The following is a 22,616-nucleotide window of genomic DNA, read 5'->3' as shown; positions in this document are numbered from 1 at the left end:
AAATTGGGAACACTTCCAGTATGAACTGATTTAGAAGAACCTGGAATGACATGGAAAGAATTACACAGTGTTTTTTAAACTGAAGAAGCAGCTTATAAAACAATCACACAGTTATTCTATATTTATTAAAGCCTGTGTATATGTATAAATATAAATCAAACAAAACTTGCTCATACCAGAATAGCTTCCTCTGGTTGGAATCACAGGGTTTGCTTTTTTATTTTCTCCTTTAAATGTCCTTGTTTTCCAATTTTATTGGTGTAAAATACATTTTTGTAATGAAATGAAACCCCATGGATCTTTTTCAGGGAGTCCCTACAACACAGAGCAACAGAGAACCTGGGAGTAGACACGAGTTAAGGGTGTGAGCCATATCGGGTCTCCCTGGGCTGGGGGCCCTCAATGGTGGTTCTAGACCCTACCTCAGTAGAATGCCTCCCCCAACCTGAGGATGGGGGATGGGCACCTCTCATGCAGAATTCTGGCCCCAGAGTTCATCTCTTGAAGCATTTCTAGCAACCCTCTCCGCCTGGGGTCAGAGAAGCAAGACAGGCAAAGCCCACATCTCTGTGGCCACAGCCAGTCCCAACAAGACTGCTTACCAGCCACCTTCCTGTGACCTGTGCAAAGCTCAGAAGCTTTGCACAGAGGCTCTAGGATTAGATTGCAAACTCTGCCCCTGGCCACTGTCCTAATACCCTGCCCAGTTTCCACAGGTTTTATAAACCTCATAAATGTGAGGTTTATTTCTGATCAGGGAAAAATAAAAAGAATGGTCACAGTCCCCTGAGTAACCATGTCACAAAAATACCTCTGTGCAGCCTTTCCAAAATTAGTTCTAATTGGTAGACATCATCTCTGGATCATTTGTTTACTCTGTCAACTGATATTTACTGGTTCCTGCCATGTGCCTGGTACACAATGCTTTTAAATGAATTGATTTAGACAGACAACCCCTGGTGTAGGAGTAAGAAGGTGAAAAAGACATTGTCCTTGTCCTCAAAGAGCTTAAAGTCTGTAGAGGGAGACAGACAAAGCAATGTGGAGGAGGGCAGGCCAGGAAACATGGTGAGAGAGCTTGCAGGGGAGATAGCCTGTTCCCTCAAAAGGCCCTTTCTGTCCATGTACTTCAAAAGCAACACGTTCTTACATCCCGCCCCTAGCCCCACACAGTTAAATTTCAAGGGGGAACAGAGTGCTTGGGCCATGAGGAGCCTCTATTTCCCAGGGACTTCCCCATGCCCAAATCTTCCTGAACCCAAATCTCCCTGGATCCAGGGTCCATGGGGAGAAGACAACTGGGTTCGTCATTTGTGGCAGGGGAAGACGGCCCAGCAACCCTGGTTAACTTTCCACAGTGATGCATATAACATCTTCACATCTGAGACTTGAAAAAGCCTTGTCAAATTATTACCCTAAAAAGTGCTTTTTTAAAGACCACTCTTGGAGCCTCTGCTTCCAGGAAGAATCTATTCTCCTGAATGCAGCCTTGAGTGTGGTGGGAGGAGGGGCCACAGTCTTCACCCAAAGCCTCTGCCTTGGGCAGAGGTATGTTGGAGAGAAAACTGCTAGCCAGGCCTGGGGACAGGGCCATGTCCACACTAATGATTTCTTAAATCTATTTAGTGCCTCTCAGTTCACAGAGCTGCCACACAGGTCATTCCTTGACCCTATAGGGCAGGACACTCAGGATCTGGGAGGATGAGGGGCTTCCTGGGGCCCCAGGGTGCAGTGATATCAGAGCTGGGCTCCTTGAACATAATACATGGACACATTGGGGTGTGTCTTCTGGAAGGAGGATGGGGGCTCTCAGACATCAGGGCACACCCCACTTTAGGGAAACCTGTACCCCGGGCCATGCCTGCTGCCATACTCTTCAGTGGAGGTGGTGGGGTCTGGGCATTGGACACACAGACCTCAGCTCATGAGAGCAGCCTCCTGAGGGCAGCTTTGACATCTGTGTTCCTCAGGGAGTAGATAAGGGGGTTCAGGGAGGGTGCCACAGAAGTGTAGATCACAGACACCACTTTGTCCTTGTCCAGTGAGTATCTGGACGCCGGGTGGATGTAGGTGTAGATGACAGTGGAGTAGTACAAGGTGACCACCAGGAGGTGGGAGGAGCATGTGGAGAAGGCCCGCTGCTTGCCTGCAGCTGAGCGAATACACAGGATGCTGGCGATGATGCAGATGTAGGAGAGCATGATCACAGAGAAGTTCCCCACAGCCAGGATCATGTCTGCAGTGAATGCCATCACTTCATTCAAGTGTGTTGGGGCACAGGAGAGCTTCAGCAGAGGGGGGATCTCACAGAAGAAGTGTTGGACCACTTTAGAGTGGCAGAAGGGCAGGCGCAACAGGAGGCCAGTGTTCACACTGGTGTTGGCCAGGCTGACCATCCACACAGCCATGGCCAAAAGCCTACACACCTGGGGGTCCATGAGGGTGCTGTAGTGCAGGGGCCAGCAGATGGCCACATAGCGATCATAAGCCATAGCAGAGAAGAGCAGTAGCTCAGCCCCCAGGGACCACGTGAAGAAGAAAACCTGCACTATGCAGCCCCCGTAGGAGATGGTCCTCTTAGCCACCATGCTGCCCAGCAGCTTAGGCAGGATTGTGGAGGTACAGAGGATGTCCACCATGGCCAGGTTGACCAGGAAGAAGTACATGGGGGTATGCAAGGCAGGGCTGGAGCCAATGACCACCATGATGAGCAGGTTTCCAGAGAGGGCCACCATGTAGAGGAGGAGGAAGGCAGGAAAGAACAGCATTTGCAGCTGAGGTGTTTCCGAGAATCCCAGAATGAGGAATTCAATGACCTGTGTCTGGTTCATCACAGCCACTGTGGGTGGGAGCTCTGAGCCTGGCTCTGAAGGAAAGAGGTACCACTATTTCACTTTGTTCTGAACATCCTGTCTTGCAAATATGTGTGTGATCCACTTAGAGAATTTCAAATACTCTTTTGGTAATAAAAATGGAGCTTTGTGTCCCTGAAAACTTTGGAGATCAGGGGCATCACAGAGAAAGCAGCCACCCCACTGTGTGCAGAGAAGCCTCAGTCCTCACCCCTCTCTTCCTGGTGTAGGACTGAGATGGCCACTAACAAAATCACCAGACTTGGAGCCCTGGTCATCAAGGGCTGGTCTCCCCAGCCACTCAGAGCACTGGGTACGTGTGGCATTGGGGGGCTTACAGAGAACCAGGGGACCTGAGGTCTGTGAAGACCACAAAGATTGTGTTAAAGCCCACTCATCCATTCAGATAGGGTCTAGGAACAGAGGAGGGATGGGAGAGATGGGGAGGAGGGAGCACATTAAATGGGAAAGAACCTGCTTCCAAAGCCCAGCTATCTCCTTCTAGGACTGACTATCTCCAAGGCAACACTGTCTGAGGGGGACCGAGGGTCCTCACACACATGGTCACTGGGCATGGGAGCAGGCCTGTCTGCGGGAGCAGGCCTGTCTGCAGGTGCAGGACAGCCCACAACAGGGGTCCCAAAAAATCAGAGGCAAATCACCACCAAAACTCTCTAGCTGAATCAAAAAGGTCCCCCCAAGATAAACCTGGAATAAGTGGGGACTCAGGCTCATCCGTGACAGCTTCTGGTGATGATGCCAGTGCTGGTGGCATGGCTCTTTATAAATTATTATGTTAATGTGGGGGCACTGTGCATATTTCAAAACAGTGCATCTTGAAAATATTTCACTACTTAAATCATAGCCCTTCAATCAAAAAAGAAGACTTTCATACATCTGTATAAAACCAGGGGCTTGGCAACCTACATGCCAGCCTTGGCTGAGATCTGGTCTCCCCAACCATCTGCTTTACAGTCTTGTGAGGATGTATGACTTTCATTAAACATTACAGAACATGTCCCTGTGAGGGGTGGTATGGGAATGACAAACCAGATCGCCCACTGGAATGTGCTTACCAGTGTGGAAAATGATGATATGTTTCAACCAAAAATCTTGATTCTTTAAAAAAATAGAAAGAGAGAGAGAGGGAGGGAGGGAGGGAGATGGATTTTATACTATATATTGTCCATGTTGCTCATTTTCCTTTTTAAAAAATATGATTAGAGAATTTTCCTCCTAAACCATAACAGCCAAAGGGATCTCATTACTCTTAGTCAACAGAGTATAATGTAATTATCCCATTCTCAAACATTGTTGTTCATATTTAAAACATACATGGTACATAGAATCCACATTCAATTATAGTAGATGCTTACAGAAATATGAAAAAAGTCTTTCTGGAAATCCTGGTATCCTCTCAAGAAACTTCTTTCTTGGTCCCAAGGCAAAAAACTTTAGACAATCATCAGCAATTATTAAGAAACAGATTTTGTTTTAAAAAGAAAAAGTACAGTGAGTGACACCTGTAGTAAAGAGTGGGGTCAGTCGGAGATTTATAACCAGGGCTAGAGATGCCCTATATCATTTGAAACAGGCAGACGCCACACACAGCTAGTGCTGGTGCTCCCTGAGGGACCAATTAACACAGAACCTGCTCTTCCTGATTGGGCAGAACCAGTCCATGGATTCACAACTCTCTGGAGAAGCTGACCAGCACCTGGGGGACAGATTGAATTGCCAACCAAGTAAGAACAGAAGATATTCTTGGCACCTGATGGTGTTCTAGGCTCCAACAGGGGCTGGTGCTCAGCAGTAATCACCCAGGGGCTGGTTGACCAGCAGCAGCATCAGGAAGAGCTGATAGACATGTCAGACAGTGAGACTGTCATGGCATCGAGCCAATGAACACACCAACCCACCATTTCTGCCACAGGCAGACATTGTCCTTTCTTCCCAGATAGAAGTTTACAAAAAATCAAGGCCAACCCTCACCAGCTTGTCATTGGCTCAAGGCTGTTGCTGGACATTACCAGGTCCCTGCACCTTGGAGTAGCTAATGGCCAGGTGTCAGTGGCCACTGGGCATTTCTCTCGGCGTTTTGTGCACTCAGTGCCACCTGCCTCACAAGGAGTGAGAGCAGACTTCAACCAGTCTGGAAATGCTCCCCTCTCTGCTCAACAAACCTGGGGGAATGGAAGCTTCCCTGCTCTGGGCAAACCACGCTAACCCAGGCTAGTGGCAACAGGCTGCCCCTGCTCCTGGAAAGGGTGCATCTTACGGATGGTGGCTTTTCAGACCTCCAGGACATTTATGTGGAAGCAGTGGCTGGCTGGTCACCAGGTCTTGTCAGATCTGTCCAAATCTTGGATAGCTGATCTTGGCTGGACATCTTCAGTTCCTGGTCAGAGCACTTACTAGTTTGGGTCTAATCTAGGGTTCACTTACCCTAACCCTCCACTACTTGGTTTCAGAGAAGGGGTCAGCCTCTCACTTGGGATAGGCCTAGTTTTCCCCTAGTTTCATTTAGGAATGAATGACAAATAAAAGTTGTATATACTTCATTTTAAAGTGTTTTTTAAGGTATAAAATGTGATGATTTGATACATGTGTACATTGTGAAGTGATTGCCACAGTCGAGTTAAAGAACACATCCATCATCTCACAGAGTTACTGTTTTTGGTGAGAAAGCTTAATATTTACTGTCTTAGCAAATACAAGTATACAGTACAGTATATTGTCACTATGCAGTATGTCCAGTCCTCAGAACTTACTCATCTTATAACTGAGGAGCTTGTACTTTTGTTCAGAATTTCTCCATTTCCCCACACCCTAAGCTCCAGGCAAGCTCCATTCTACTCTGTTTCTATGTGTTCAATTTTTTTTTTCGGATTCCACATGTAAGTAATACTATAGACTGTCATTTTTGTGTGGCAGATTTCACTGATCATAATGTTCTCTAGGCTCATCCATGCTGTTGCAAATGTCAGGATGCATTTTGTGGGGTTATTTCAGGTACTCTTCTATATAATTACTCTCTTCTATAAGATCATGTCATCTGCAAACAGACACAATTTTCTTCCTCCTTTCCAATTTGTATACCTCTTATTTCTTTTGATTGCCTGTTTGCTCTGGCAAGGACTTCCAGTACTTCACTGAATAACAGTGGTGGGAGTGGGCATCCTTGTCTCCTTCCCGATCTTCAAGAAAATGGTGGTTTTCCACCATCAGGTATGATGTTAGCTGGAGGGCTTGTGTATGGCCCGCATTTACTGTGCTGAGGTGCCTTCTTCCTCTATCTAATTGTTGAGAGATTGTTGTCATGAAAGGATATTGAATTTTGTTTAATGCTGTCTCTGCATCTATTGAGATGATCATATGGTTTCATCCTCGATCTGTTAATGTGGTCATCACCATTGATTGATTTGAATATGTTGAGGCATCCCCACATCAGGGATAATCCCACCTGATCCTAGCATATGCTCCTTTTAATGTCCTGCTGAATTCAGTTGTGTTGAGATTTTTGCATCTGTGTTCATCAGGGATATTTGGCTGCAGTTTCTTTCCTTGTAGTGTCCTTTTTTGGCTTTGGTAACAGGGTAATGTTGGCCTGGTTAAGTGACCCTCTCTTCATATTTTCAGAAGAGTCTGAAAGAATGGGTGTTAATCTTTAAATGTTTGGTAGAATTCATACATGTAGCCATCTGGTCCTGGGCTTGTCTTTGCTGCGAGCTTTTTGATTACTGATTCAATCTCGTTACTCACTACTTTTCTGTTCAGATTTTCTCTTTGTTTATGATTCAGCCTAGGTCAGTTATGTGTCTATAGGAATTTATTCATTTCTTCTAGGTTGTCCAACTTACTGGGATATAATTGTTCATAGTTGACTCAGGATTGTTGATATGTCTGTGGTATCACTTGTAATGTCTCCTTCATTTATTTGAGTCTTCTCTTTTTCCTTTGTGAGTCTAGCTAAGGGTTTGTAATATTTCTTTATCAGTTCAAAAAACCAGATCTTAATTTCATTGATCTTTTCTATTGTGTTTCTAGTCATACTTCGTTTTCTCCTGCTCAGTAACTTAGGGCTTAGATTGTTCTTTTCCTATTTCCTGAGGTGTAAATTTTTTAATATGGGTATTTATTTATTTATTTATTGATTGATTGATTTTATGTTCAGTTAGGCAACATATAGTACATCATTAGTTTTTGATGTAGTGCTTAATGATTCATTAGTTGCATATAACACCCAGTGCTCATCACAACACATTCCCTCCTTAATACCCATCACCCAGCTACCCCATCCCCCCACAGCCCTCCCTTCTCTAACCCTCTGTTTGGTTCCCAGAGTCCAGACTCTCTCATGGTTTGTCTCCCTCTCTGATTTCTTCCCATTCAGCTTTCTCCCCATCCCCCATGGTCCTCCGTGCTGTTCCTTATGTTCCACATATGAGTGAAACCATATGATAATTGTCTTTCTTTGCTTGACTTATTTTACTTAGCATAATCCCCTCCAGTTCCATCCATGTTGAGGCAAATGGTAGGCATTCATACTTTCTGATGGCTGAGTAATCCACTGTATAAATGAACCACATCTTCTTTATCCATTCATCTGTTGAAGGTCATCTCAGCTCCCTCCACAGTTTGACTATTGTGGACATTGCTGCTATGAACATTGGGGTACATGTGCCCCTTCTTTTCACTACATTTTTATCTTTGGGGTCAATACCTATTAGTGCAATTGCTGGGTCATGGGGTAGCTCTATTTTTAACGTCTTGAGGAACCTCCATACTGTTTTCCAGAGAGGCTGTACCAGCTTGCGTTCCCACTAACAGTGTAAGAGGGGTCCCCTTTCTCCACATTCTTGCCAACGCTTGTTTCATCTTGTTAATTTTTGCCATTCTAATTGGTGTAAGGTGGTATCACATTGTGGTTTTGATTTGAATTTCGGTGATGCTGAGTGATGTGGAACATTTTTTCATGTGTCTGTTGGCCATTTGTATGTCTTCTTTGGAGAAGTGTCTGTTCATGTCTTCTGCCCATTTCTTGACTGGATTATTTGTTTTTTGGGTGTTGAGTTTGAGAAGTTCTTTATAGATCTTGGATCTGATATGTCATTTGCAAATATCTTCCCCCACTCTGTGGGTTGCCTCTTAGTTTTGTTGACTGTTTCCTTTGCTGTGCAAAAGCTTTTTATCTTGATGAAGTCCCAAAATTCCATTTTTGCTTTTGTTTCTCTTGCCTTTAGAGATATGTCTTGAAAGAGGTCTCTGTGGCCAATGTCAAAGAGGTTACTGCCTATGTTCTCCTCTAAGATTTTGATGGATTCCTGTCTCACATTGAGGTCTTTCATCCATTTTGAGTCTATCTTTGTGTATAGTGTAAGAGAATGGTCCAGTTTCATTTTTCTGCATGCAGCTGTCCAATTTTCCCAGCACCACTTATTGAAGAAACTGTCTTTTTTCCATTGTATATTCTTTCCTGCTATGTTGAAGATTAGTTGACCATAGAGTTAGGGTCCATTTCTGGGCTTTCTATTCTGTTCCATTGATCTATGTGTCTGTTTTTGTGCCAATACCATGTGTTCTTGATGATCACAATTTTGTAATAGAGCTTGAAGTCGGGCTTTGTGATGCCTCCAGCTTTGGTTTTCTTTTTCAATATTCTCCTGGCAATTCGGCGTCTTTTCTGGTTCCATACAAATTTTAGAATTGTTTGTTACAGCTCTGTGAAAAATGTTGACGGTGTTTTGATAAGGATTGCATTGAATGTGTAGATTGTTTTGGGTAGAATGGACATTTTAACAAAATTGTTTTTCTAATCCATGAGCATGGAACGTTTTTTCATTTCTTTGTGTCTTCTTCACTTTCTTTCATAAATGTTCTATAGTTTTGGAGTACAGATCCTTTACCTCTTTGGTTCGGTTTATTCCTAGGTATCTCATAGTTTTTGGTAAAATTGTAAATGAGATCAATTTCTTGATTTCTCTTTCTTCTGCTTCATTGTTAGTGTGTAGAAATACAACTGACTTCTGTGCATTGATTTTATATCCTGCGACTTTGCTGAATTCCTGTATGAGTTCTAGCAATTTTGGGGTGTAGTCTCTTGGGTTTTCCACATAGAGTATCATGTCATCTGCAAAGAGTGAGAGTTTGACTTCTTCTTTGCAGATTTAGATGCCTTTTATTTCTTTTTGTTGTCTGATTGCTGAGGCTCGGACTTCCAGTACCATGTTGAACAACAGTGGTGATAGCGGACATCCCTGTCATGTTCCTGACCTTAGGGGAAGAGCTCTCAGTTTTTCCCCATTGAGGGTGATATTCACTGTGGGTTTTCGGTATATGGCTTTTATGATATTGAGGGATGTTCCTTTTATCTCTACACTATGGAGAGATTTTTAATAAAAAAAATGGTGCTGTATTTTGTCAAATGCTTTTTCTGCATCTATTGAGAGGATCGTATGGTTCTTGTCCTTTCTTTTATAAATGTGGTGTATCACATTGATTGATTTGTTGATGTTGAACCACCCTTGCAGCCCAGGAATAACCCACTTGGTCATGGTTGAGTAATCCTTTTAATGTACTGGTGGATCCTATTAGCTAGTATCTTGGTGAGAATTTTTGCACCCATGTTCATCAGGGATATTAGTCTGTAATTTTCCTTTTTAGTGGAATCTTTGGTTTTGGGATCAAATTAATGATGGCCTCATTGAAAGAGTTTGGAAGTTTTCTTTCCCTTTCTATTTTTTGAAACAGTTTCAGAAGAATAGGTATTAATTCTTCTTTAAATGTTTGGTAGAATTCTGCTGGGAGGCCATTGGGTCCTGGACCTTTTTTTGTAGGGAGATTTTTGATTACTGCTTCAGTTTCTTTGCTGGTTATGGATCTGTTCAGGTTTTCCATTTATTTCTGTTTCAGTTTTGGTAGTTTATATGTTTCTTCTTCTTTTTTTAAATTCTCATAACAGTACTTAAATTTTTTTGAACATATATAGTTTTTATTTGTTGATCATACCTCAATAAAGCTGTTAAAAGTTTTTTAACATTTTATTTATTTTATTTTTTTATTATGTTAACTTAGCCACCATATAGACCATCATTAGTTTTTGATGTAGTGTTCAACAATTCATTAGTTGCATATAACACCCAATGCTCATCACAACACATGTCTTCCTTAATACCCATCACCTGGCTACCCCATCCCCCCCACCTCCCTCCCCTTTGAAACCCTATGTTTGTTTCCTGGAGTCCATAGTCTTCCATGGTTTGTCTCCCTCTCTGATTCCCCACACCCTTCAGTTTTCCTTCCCTTCCCCTATGGTCCTCTGTGCAATTCCTTATGTTCCACATATAAATGAAACTATATGGTAATTGTCTTTCTCTGTTTGACTTATTTCACTTAGCATAATCCCCTCAAGTTCCATCCATGTTGATGCGAATGGTGGGTATTCATCGTTTCTGATGGTTGAGTAATATTCCATTGTATATATATACCACATCTTCTTTATCCATTCATCTGTGATCTATAAAGAACTTGTCAAACTCAACACCCAAAAAACAAATAATCTAATCAAGAAACGGGCAGAAGACATGAACAGACACTTCTCCATACAAATGGCTAACAGACACATGAAAAAATGCTCCGTATCACCTGCCATCAGGGAAATACAAATCAAAACCACAATGAGATACCACCTTAAACCAGTTAAATGGCAAAAATTAACAAGATAGGAAACAAAAAATGTTGGCAAATGAGGATGTGGAGAAAGGGGAACCCTCTAACACTGTTGGTGGGAATGCAAGCTGGTATAGCCACTCTGGAAAACAGTATGGTGGTTCCTCAAGATGTTAAATATAGAGCCTATCTACCCCAAAGATAGATATAGTGAAAAGAAGGGGCACATGCACTCTAATGTTCATAGCAGCAATGTCCACAATAGCCAAACTGTGGAAGGAGCTGAGATGCCCTTCAACAGATGAATGGATAAAGTTTATATATTCCTAGGAATGTATCCATTTCTTCCAGATTACCTAATTTGTTGGCATATAATTGCTCATAATATTCTCTTATAGCTGTATTTGTTCAGTGTTGGTTTGATCTCTCCTCTTTCATTCATGATTTTATTCATTTAGGTCCTTTCTCTTTCCTTTTTGATAAGTCTGCCATGGGGTTTATCGATCTTATTGATTCTTTCAAAGAACCAGCTCCCAGTTTTGTTCATCTGCTCTACTGTTCTTTTGATTTCTATTTCATTGATTTATGCTCTAATCTTGATTATTTATCTCTTCCTGCTGGATTCAGACTTTATTTGCTGTTCTTTCTCTAGCTCCTTTAGGTGTAAGGTTAGCTTGTGTATTTGAGTCTTTTCTTGTTTCTTGAGAAATGCCTGTATTGCTATATACTTCCCTTTTAGGACTGCCTTTGCTGCATCCTAAAGGTTCTGGAATGTTGTTTTCATTTTCATTTGTTTCCATGAATTTTTTAAATTCTTTAATTTCCTGGTTGGCCTATTCATTCTTTAGTAGGATGTTCTTTAGCCTCCATGTATTTGTGTTCCTTCGAATTTTCTTCTGTGATTGAGTTCAAGTTTTAAAACATTGTGATCTGAGAATATGTAGGATATAATCCCAATCTTTTGGTAGAAGTTGAGACCTGATTTGTGACCAGTATGTGATCTATTCTAGAGAATGTTCCATGTGCACTCGAGAAGAATGTGTATTCTATTGCTTTAGGATGAAATGCTGTGAATATATCTGTAAAGTCCATCTGGTCCAGTGTGTCATTCGAAGCCCTTGTTTCCTTGTCGATCTTCTGCTTAGATGATCTTTCCATTGCAGTGAATGGGGTGTTAAAGTCCCCTACCATTATTGTATTATTATTGATGTGTTTATTTAATTTTGTTATTAATTGTTTTATATAATTGGCTGCTCCAATTTTAGGGGCACAAATATTTACAATTGTTAGATATTCTTGTTGGAGAGACACTTTTATTATGATATAGTGTCCTTCTTCATCTCTTATTACAGTCTTTGGTTTAAAATCAAATTTGTCTGATATAAGGATTTTCACCTCAGCTTTCTTTTGATGTCCATTGGCATGATAAAAGGTTTTCCATGCCCTCACTTCCAATCTGGAGGTGCCTTTGGGTCTAAAACGAGTCTATTGTTCCAGCACTTGGAAAAATGTCATTGGAATTTTGATCGGGATGGCATTGAAGGTGTAGATTGTTCTGGGTAGCATAGACATTTTAACAATGTTTATTCTTCCGATCCATGAGCATGGAAAGTTTTCCATCTTTTTGTGTCTTCTTCAATTTCTTTCATGAGTGTTCTGTAGTTCCTAGAGTATAGACCTTTTACCTCTTTATTTATTAAATTTATTTAATTTATTCCGAGGTATCTTACGGTTTTTGGTGCTATTGTAAGTGGAATCATTTCTCTAATTTCCCTTTCTACAGTTGCGTTGTTAGTGTATAAGAAAGCAACTGATTTCTGTGCATTGATTTTGTATCCTGCCACATTACTGAATTGCTGTATGAGTTCTATTAATTTGGGGGTGGAGTCTTTTGGGTTTTCCACATAAAGTATCATGTCATCTGTGAAAAGAGAGAGTGCTGGAACAAACAGTCCTAAAATTTGTATGGAATCAGAAAAGACCCCAAATCACCAAGGAAATGTTGAAAAAGAAAAACAAAGCTGGGGGCATCACGTTGCCCAATTTCAAGCTATATTACAAAGCAATGATCACCAAGACAGCATAGTACTGGCACAGAAACAGACATATAGACCAATGGAACAGAATAAAGAGCCCAGATATGGACCCTCAACTCTATGGTTAAATAATCTTCGACAAAGCAGGAAAAAATGTGCAATGGAAAAAAGACCGTCTCTTCAATCACTGGTGCTGGGAAAATTGGACAGCACATCCAGAAGAATGAAACTCAACCATTCTCTAACTCCATACACAAAGATAAACTCAAAATGGATGAAAGACCTCAATGTGAGACAGGAATCCATCAAAATCCTAGAGGAGAACATAGGCAGTAACCTCTTTGACATTGCCCACAGCAACTTCTTTCAAGATACGTCTCCAAAAGCTAGTGAAACAAAAACAAAATGAACTTTTGGGACTTCATCAAGATAAAAAGCTTCTGCACAGCAAAGGCAACAGTCAACAAACAAAGAGGCAACCCACAGAATGGGAGAAGGTATTTGCAAATGACACTACAGATAAAGGGCTGGTATCCAAGATCTATAAAGAACTTCTCAAACTCAACACCCAAGAAACAAATAAGTCAAAAAATGGGCAGAAGACATGGACAGACACTTCTCTGAAAAAGACATACAAATGGCTAACAGACACATGAAAAAATGTTCATCATTATTAGCCATCAGGGAAATTCGAAGCAAAACCACATTGAGATACCACCTTACACCAGTTAGAGTGGGAAAAATTGACAAGTCAAGAAACAACAAATGGAGAGGTTGTGGAGAAAGTGGAACCCTCTTACACTGTTGGTGGGAATGCAAGTTGGTACAGCCACTTTGGAAAACAGTGTGGAGGTGCCTCAAAAATTTAAAAATAGAGCTAGCCTATTACCCAGCAATTGCACTCCTGGATATTTACCCCCAAGACACAGATGTAGTGAAAAGAAGGTCCATATGCACCCCAATGTTCATAGTAGCAATGTCTGCAATAACCAAACTGTGGAAAGAGCCAAGATGCCCTGCAACAGATGAATGAATAAAGAAGATGTGGTCCATATATATAATGGAATATTACTCAGCCATCAGAAAAGATGAATACCCAGCTTTTATATCAGCATGGATGGGACTGGAGGAGATTATGCTAAGTGAAATAAGTCAAGCAGAGAAAGTCAATTATCATATGGTTTCACTTATTTGTGGAACATAGGAATAGCACGGAGGACATTAGGAGAAGGTAGGGAAAAATGAAGGTGGGGAAATCGGAGGGAGAGATGAACCATGAGAGACTATGGACTCCAAGAAACAAGCTGAGGGTTTTAGAGGGGAGGGGGGTGGGGAGATGGGTTAACCCAGTGATGGGTATTAAGGAGGGCACGTATTGCATGGAGCACTGGGTGTTATATGAAAACAATGAATCATGGATCCTTACATCAAAAACTAATGATGTATTGTATGGTGACTAACATAACATAATAAAATTTAAAAAGTTTAAACAAAATAAAAGGAGTCTATTGCATACAGCATATTAATGGGTCTTTTTTTTTTTTTAATCCAATCTGATACCCTGTGTCTTTTGATTGGAACATTATACCCCTTTACGTTCACAGTAACTACTGAAAGATGAATTTAGTGCCATTGTACCTGTAAAGTTCCTGTTTCTGTATATTGTCTCTGTTTCTTTATGGTCTCTGTTATTTTTGGGCTCTTTCTCCACTTAAAGAATCCCCTTTAATATTTCTTTTTTTAAGATTTTATGTATTTATTTGACAGAGACAGAGATAGCGAGAGCAGGAACACAAGCAGGGGGAGTGGAAGAGGGAGAAGCAGGCTTCCCGCGAAGCAGGGAGTCTTATGTGGGACTCGATCCCAGGACCCAGGGATCATGACCCGAGCTGAAGGCAGATGCTTAATGACTGAGCCACCTAGGCGCCCCCCCCTTTAATATTCTTGCAGGGCTGGTTTAGGGATCACAAATTCTTTTAGTTTCTGTTTGTTCTGGAAGCTCTTTATCTCTCCTTGTATTCTGAATGACAGCCTTGCTAAATAAAGTATTCTTGGCTGCATATTTTTCTCATTTAGCCCCTTGAATATATCATACCAGTCCTTTCTGGTCTGCCAGGTATCTGTGGACAGGTCTGATGCCAGTCTTACGTTTCGACCTTTGTAGGTTAAGGATCTCTTGTCCTGAACTGCTTTCAGGATTTTCTCTTTATCTCTGAAATTTGCAAGTTTCACTATCATATGTCTAGGTGTTGACCTATTTTTATTGATTTTGAGGGTGGGGATTATCTGTGCCTCCTAGACTTGGATGTGTGTTTCCTTCCCCAGATTAGGGAAATTCTCTGTTATAATTTATTCAAATAAACCTTCTGCCCCCCCCCCTTCTTCTGGGACTCCGATTATTCTAATGTTATTTCACTTTATGGTATCACCTATCTCTTGAATTATCCCCTTGGGAATCAGTAGTTATTTATCTCTCTTTTTCTCAGCTTCCTTATTTTCCATCATTTTGTCTTCTATATCACTGACTCTCTCTTCTGCCTCATTTATCTTAGCAGTTAGAGCCTCCATTTTTTACTGCATCTCAATAATAGCCTTCTGATTTCAACTTGTTTAGATTTTAGTTATTTTATTTTTCCAGTAAGGGATTCTCTAGTGTCTTCTACGCTTTTTTCAAGCCCAGCTTGTATCTTTATAGTTATTGTTTTGAATTCTAGTTCTGAATCTTACTTATATTCATATTGATTAAATGCCTGGCAGTGAGTACTGCCTCCTGTTTGTTTTTTGGGGTAAGTTTCTCCATCTCATCATTATGTCCAGAAAAGAATGATGAAAGAGAGAGAAAATACAAAAATAGCAACAACACCACCAGAACAATACAAACAAAACGAATCAGAAGAAAATAGTAACAGAGAGAGAGAGAGAGAGAGAGAGAGAGAGAGAGAGAGAAATCAAACAAAAAGTAAAACAGAACAAACAATAAACTAGATCCTGGCTGTATTTTGGTCTGTTTATTAGAAGAAACTAGATCCCACAATAGGAAAGAAAGAAAAACTTATGTATATGCAAAAATAGAATTGAATACAATGACAGGAAACCACAATTGAAAAACATATATATAGCATAAATATAAAAGTTAAAATTAAAAAGGACTTAAAAAAAGAATTGATAAAATAAAAATAGCTGTATGGGTATTAAGGAGGGCACATATGGTGATGAACACTGGGTGTTATATGCAACTAATGAATTGCTGAACTTTATACCAAAAACTAATGATGTACTATATGTTGGCTAACTGAACATAATAAAAAAAAAAAGGAAAGAAAAAAAATAAAACGGGGGCACCTGGGTGGCTCAGTTATTGAGCATCTGCCTTTAGCTCAGGTCATGATCCCAGGGTCCTGGGATCGAGCCCTGCATCAGGCTCCCTGCTCAGCGGGGAGCCTGCTTCTCCCTCTGTCACTTCCCCTGCTTGTGTTCCCTCTCTCACTATGTCTTTCTCTGTCAAATAAATAAAATCTTTAAAAAAATGAAAAAAAAGGAAAGATTAAAGAATAATAATAATAAAAAAAACCCCCACGAGTTCTACATACAATTTTCCTCAAAGGCTGAAGTCTTACATATCTCTATGATGGGTAAGCTTGGTATTCACCCAAAATTCCTGCTGGTCTTCTGGGGGAGGGCCCTGTTGAGCTGATTCTCTGGTGTCTTTGCCTAGGAAGAATTGCACTGCCCTTGCCAGGGGGCTAGGTTCAGTGTAAGCAGCTCTGGAGCTGGTGGGGGGGATAAAAATGGCAGCGCCTTATTGTCAGCCCTGAAGCTGAAAGTTAGCACCCCCACTCTTCAGTGCACCCTCACAGAAAAGCAATCAATCACTCTCGTCTCCCTGGTTTCTGTCCATACTCTGTGTTCACTCAGCCTGTGACTGTTTTTTATCTCAGACTCGTGACCACCCCTTTGAGTCTCCAAACTTCACAGACTCCTGTGGGGTGAACCTGTGCTGCTCCTCTCAGGGAATGGAGAAGGGTCCTGCCCCAGTTCTGCCTCTTGCTGGGCCCCTGCTCAGAGAGTGGTCACCCAACTGTGGGTGGTTCCCAGTTTATGGCAACACTGAGCAGAAAGCTGGTGCCTGGGCTCTCTGTTTGTAGCCAGCTTCTCTGCTCCGATGTCTGGGAGCTCTGCTACACTCAGGCACTCCTGTTCTGTTTGGGACCCTGGGGATCCTGAGACCATGCTGTCCCACCTGGGGTTCCATTTTGCTTCAGCACCTGATCACCTTTCAGGCAGACTTTTAAAAGTTCTGATTTTGCACTCCGTTGCTTATAACACTTTCTGGTAGCCAGCTTAAGGAAGCTCCCTCCCCTGCAGTTTATCTTTTGATATATCACCTCAGATTCACTTCTCTGCACTTCCTACCATTGCTTTTCTATTTGTAGAATTGCAGCAATTCTTTTCTTAGATTTCTGGTTGATTTCACAGGTGTTCAGAATGATTTGGTAACTTTCTAGCTGAATTCCAGGGACCAGACATTAGGGTCCCCTACTCCTCTGCCGTCTTAACTCCCCCCAACCATACATTTATTAAGAATTTGTAGCTCACAGCCCAGTGCCAGGCCCCAGCTGGGCCTCAGGGCTGTCATGGTGGACTGACTACACTGTGCCTTTCTGAAGTACGGATACAGCACACAAATGGCACCTGCAGTTACCAATGGGCCCTGCACTGGACCTGCAGGAGGTCTTCTTTTTCCCTCCATGCACCCACTCTTGAGTACTTCCCTCCACCCAGCACCTCCCTCTGTGCAAGGCCTGTACTGCAGTTCCAGTGCCACCTCACTGGATGTGAGGAGCAGGCTGTCCTGCCCATGTACATCTCTGCCCTAGGCCAGTGGACAGGGGCCAGTGGATGTGGGAGAATGAAAGTCCACCTCTATACCCATGCCAATTTCATGTTCCAGAGCTGCCTGCAGGATCAGACCAAGGTTGAGGTTTCAACTGGAGTCAATCACACTCAGATTTGGTTCTGTGTCCTTCCCTAGGCTGGTTTCTCTGGAGTGATGCTTTAATAAATCACTTCCACAAAGTGCTGCTTCAGGGCTTATTTCTAGGAAGCCCTCGAGGCAGTCAGCAATGGCTAGCTGATGTGTGTTCAGGCTGAGGAGCAGCTACAATTCAAGTGGACAAGAGCACCAGTGGGGAGCACATGTGCCGGGGAAGCTTTGGGGCTACCACCACAGAAGGAGCAGCACCAGCTCACCAAGGACCAAGACAGGCTCAGCACTTCCAAGGACTTCCACACAATTCCATCCTCCTGGGAGTTCCATTTAAAGGGATGCATGTGTGAGGGGAGAAAGAAAGATGGCGGAGGAGTAGGGGACCCTACTACAACTGGTCCCGGGAATTGAGCTGGATATCTACCAGACCACTCTGAGCACCCACGAAACCAGCCTGAGATGTAAGAAGATCTGGATCTCTACAAACAGGATATCACAGGTGGTTGGTTTCAAGGTACGAAGTGGAGAGTCATGATTCTGCGGGCAGATATCGGAGGATAAACGGCAGCGGGAGGATGCCTGACCGTGGGGATCCTACACCACCGGTGAGCGACAGCCTCGTGCACTTGGGACCGGGCACAGACTCGCAGACTGGTAGTGGTGGGGAAAGGACTTTAGGGCAGCCCCTGGGGTGGAAACCTGGAGCGGCGGGGTCGTGCGTGCGAACTGAGAACGGCTGGCGGTTTTAGAAGCACAAAGGGCAAGAGACATGCCCCAACCTGGAGGCAGGACTGGGGGCGCTGTGGAGGGGCGCACAACCCAGGACGCTGCAGTTTATAGCAGCAGGGACAGAAAGGGAGACAGTGTAGCCTGGAGAGCTCACTGAAAAACAGACTGCGATCTCTCTGCTCTGAGGCAGAGGGTTGGAAACGGTCTCTTCTGCTCTGACTCACAGAAGAGACACAGAAAGCCACCAGGGAAAGCCGCCAGAGAAAAAAAAAACCCAAAACTGATTCCCGCTGAGCCCATCCCCCACCACAGGGGGCAGCGCAACTCCACCCAAACAGGGTTGCCTGAGTAACAGCGTGGCAGGCCCCTCCCGCAGAAGATGGGCTGGCAAGAGGCCAGCAACCCTAAGGTCCCAAGAAAACAGGTGCATCTTGCTTGGGTTCTGGTCAATAATTTGGACTCTATACATTCCCTCAAACACCCATCAACAGAATGACTAGGAAGAAGAACCCCCAAAATAGAAAAGACTCAGAGATTATGACTTATGTTTCAGATTTACAGATGGATGCAGATATAACCAAGATGTCAGAGATGGAATTCAGGCTAGCAATTGTGAAGACAATGGCTAGAATGGAGAAATCAATTAATGGCAACATAGAATCTCTAAGGGCAAAAATGAAAGCTGAATTGGCAGAACTTAAAAATGCTATCAATGAGATCCAATCCAATCTAGATAATCTAACAGGTAGGGTAAGTGAGGCAGAAGAACGAATAAGCGACCTGGAAAATAATATAATAGATAAAAAGGGAAAAGAGGAAGCCAGGGAAAAACAACTCAGAATCCATGAAAATAGAATCAGAGAAATAAGTGACACTATGAAGCATTCCAATATCAGAATAATTGGAATCCCAGAGGGAGTGGAGAGAGGGAGAGGACTAGAAGATGTATTTGAGCAAATCGTAGCTGAGAACTTCCCTAATCTGGGGAATGAAACAAACATTCGCGTCCTAGAGGCAGAGAGGACCCCTCCGAAGATCAAGGAAAACAGGCCAACACCCAGCATGTAATAGTAAAACTTGCAAATCTTAGAACTAAGGAAACCATCTTAAGGACAGTAAGGGGAAAGAGATTCCTTACGTACAGAGAGGAACATCAGAACAATGTCAGACCTATCCACAGAGACCTGGCAAGCCAGAAAGGCCTGGCAAGACATATTGAGGGTACTAAAAGAGAAGAACATGCAGCCAAGAATACTTTTTCCGGCAAGGCTGTCATTTAGAATGGATGGAGAGATGCAGAGTTTCCACGACCAGCAGAAACTGAAAGAATATGTGACCACTAAGCCGGCCCTGCAAGAAATATTAAGGGGGGTTCTATAAAAAGAGAAAAACTCCAAGAGTGATATAGAACAGAAATTTACAGGAACAATCTATAAAAACATGTTCACAGGCAACATGATGACAATAAATTCATATCTTTCAATAATCACTCTCAACGTGAATGGCCTAAATGCTCCCATAAAACAGCACAGGGTTGCAGATTGGATAAAAAGACAGGACCCATCCATATGCTGCCTACAAGAGACTCATTTTGAAACTAAAGATACATCCAGACTGAAAGTGAAGGGATGGAGATCCATCTTCCATGCCAGCAGACCTCAAAAAGAAAGCTGGGGTAGCAATGCTTATATCAGACAAATTAGATTTTAAACTAAAGTCTGTAATTAAAGACACAGAAAGACACTACATCATTCTTAAAGGATCTATCCAACAAGAAGATCTAACAATTGTAAATATCTATGCCCCCCAACATGGAAGCAGTCATCTACATAAGCCAACTGTTAACCAAAATAAACAGTCCTATTGATAACAATACGTTAATTGTAGGAGACGTCAATACTCCACCCTCAGCAATGGACAGGTCATCTAAGCAGAAAAATCAACGAGGAAACAAGAACTTTGAATGATACACTGGACCAGATGGACCTCATAGACTTTTACAGAACATTCCACCCTGAAAGAACAGAATACTCATTCTTCTCGAGCGCACATGGAACTTTCTCCAGAATAGACCACATACTGGGTCACAAATCAGGTCTCAACCGATACCAAAAGGCTGAGATTATTCCCTGCATATTCTCAGACCACAATGCTTTAAAACTGGAACTCAATCACAAGAAAAAAATTGGCAGAAATTCAAACACTTGGAAGCTAAAGACCACTCTGCTCAAGAATGTTTGGGTCAACCAGGAAATCAAAGAAGAACTTAAACAATTCATGGAAATCAATGAGAACGAAAACACATCAGTCCAAAACCTATGGGATACTGCAAAGGCGGTCCTAAGGGGGAAATACATAGCCATCCAAGCCTCACTCATAAAAATAGAAAAATCCTGAATTCACCAATTAACTCTACACCTTAAAGAACTAGAGAAAAAGCAACAAACGATGCCTAAGCCATGCATTAGAAGAGACATAATTAAAATTAGAGCAGAAATCAATGAATTAGAAACCAGAAACACAGTAGATCAGATCAATGAAACTAGAAGTTGGTTCTTTGAAAGAATTAATAAGATCGATAAACCACTGGCCAGACTTACCCAAAAGAAAAGAGAAAGGACCCAAATTAATAAAATTATGAATGAAAGGGGAGAGATCACGATTAACACCAAGGAAATAGAAACAATTATTAGAAATTATTATCAACAACTATATGCCAATTAACTGGGCAATCTGGATGAAATGGAGGCCTTCCTGGAAACCTATAAGCTGCCAAGACTGAAAGAGGAAGAAATTGACAACCTGAATAGGCCAATAACTAGTAACGAGATTGAAGCAGTCATCAAAAACCTCCCAAAATATTTACCCCAAAGGTACAAATGTAGGGATCCGAAGGGGTATGTGCACCGCAATGTTTATAGCAGCAATGTCCACAATAGCCAAACTGTGGAAAGAGCCAAGATGTCCATCGACAGATGAGTGGATAAAGAAGAGGTGGTATATATACACAATGGAATATTATGCAGCCATCAAAAGGAATGAGATCTTGCCATTTGCAACGACGTGGATGGAACTGGAGGGTGTTATGCTGAGTGAAATAAGTCAATCAGAGAAAGACATGTATCATATGACCTCACTGATATGAGGAATTCTTAATCTCAGGAAACAAACTGAGGGTTCCTGGAGTGGTGGGGGGTGGGAGGGATGGGGTGGCTGGGTGATAGACATTGGGTAGGGTATGTATGTGCTATGGTGAGCGCTGTGAATTGTGCAAGACTGTTGAATCACAGATCTGTATTTCTGAAACAAGTAATGCAAGATATGTTAGGAAAAAAGAAAAAGAAGAAGATAGCAGGAGGGGAAGAATGAAGGGGGGGAAATCGGAGGGGGAGACCAACCATGAGAGACGATGGACTCTGAAAAACAAACTGAGGATTCTAGAGGGGAGGGGGGTGGGGGGATGGGTTAGCCTGGTGATGGGTATTAAAGAGGGCACGTTCTGCGTGGAGCACTGGGTGTTATGCACAAACAATGAATCATGGAATACTACATCAAAAACTAATGACGTAATGTATGGTGATTAACATAACAATAAAAAATAAAAAAAAAAAACCTCCCTAAAAACAAGAGTCCAGGATCTGATGGATTCCCTGGGGATTTCTACCAAACATTCAAAGAAGAAATAATACCTATTCTACTGAAGCTCTTTCCAAAATAGAAACAGAAGGAAAGCTTCCAAACTCATTCTATGAGGCCAGCATTACCTTAATCCCCAAACCAGGCAAAGACCCCATCAAAAAGGAGAATTTCAGACTGATATCCCTGATGAATATGGATTCCAAAATCCTCAACAAAATCCTAGCTAATAGGATCCAACAATACATTAAAAGGATCATCCACCATGACCAAGTGGGATTTATCCCTGGGATGCAGGGGTGGTTCAACATTCGCAAATCAATCAATGTGATAGAACACATTAATAAGAGGAGGGGGAAGAACCATATGGTACTCTCAATTGATACAAAAAAGCATTTGACAAAATACAACATCCTTTCCTGATTAAAACTCTGCAGAGTATGGGGATAGAGGGAACATTCCTCAAGTTCATAAAATCCATCTATCAAAAACCCACAGTGAATATCATCCTCAATGGGGAAAAGCTGAGAGCCTTTCCCTTAATATCAGGAACACATCAAGGATGTCCACTCTCGCCACTATTGTTCTACATAGTACTAGAAGTCCTAGCAACAGCAATCAGACAACAAAAAGAAAGAACACGTATTCAAATTGGCAAAGAAGAAGTCAAACTCTCTCTTTTCGCAGATGACATGATACTTTATGTGG

At 42.2% G+C, this 22,616-nt stretch overlaps 1 protein-coding gene across 1 annotated transcript; it reads right to left on the bottom strand.

The window, feature by feature from the left end:
- Positions 1-1,922: 1,922 nt before the first annotated feature.
- Positions 1,923-2,840, bottom strand: LOC114221762 (olfactory receptor 13G1-like). Its single transcript, XM_028119873.2, has one exon. It carries the CDS (start codon positions 2,829-2,831, stop codon positions 1,923-1,925), a length of 909 nt encoding a protein of 302 aa, XP_027975674.2. The 5' UTR covers positions 2,832-2,840.
- Positions 2,841-22,616: the final 19,776 nt, after the last annotated feature.

Source organism: Eumetopias jubatus, unplaced genomic scaffold (assembly GCF_037043125.1).
Source record: "Eumetopias jubatus isolate StellerSeaLion01/CBP00866 unplaced genomic scaffold, mEumJub1_p1.0 scaffold_17, whole genome shotgun sequence".
Lineage (NCBI taxonomy): Eukaryota > Metazoa > Chordata > Mammalia > Carnivora > Otariidae > Eumetopias > Eumetopias jubatus.
The sequence above is the reverse complement of the archived record's forward strand: the minus strand, read 5'-3'. Positions and strand labels throughout refer to the sequence as shown.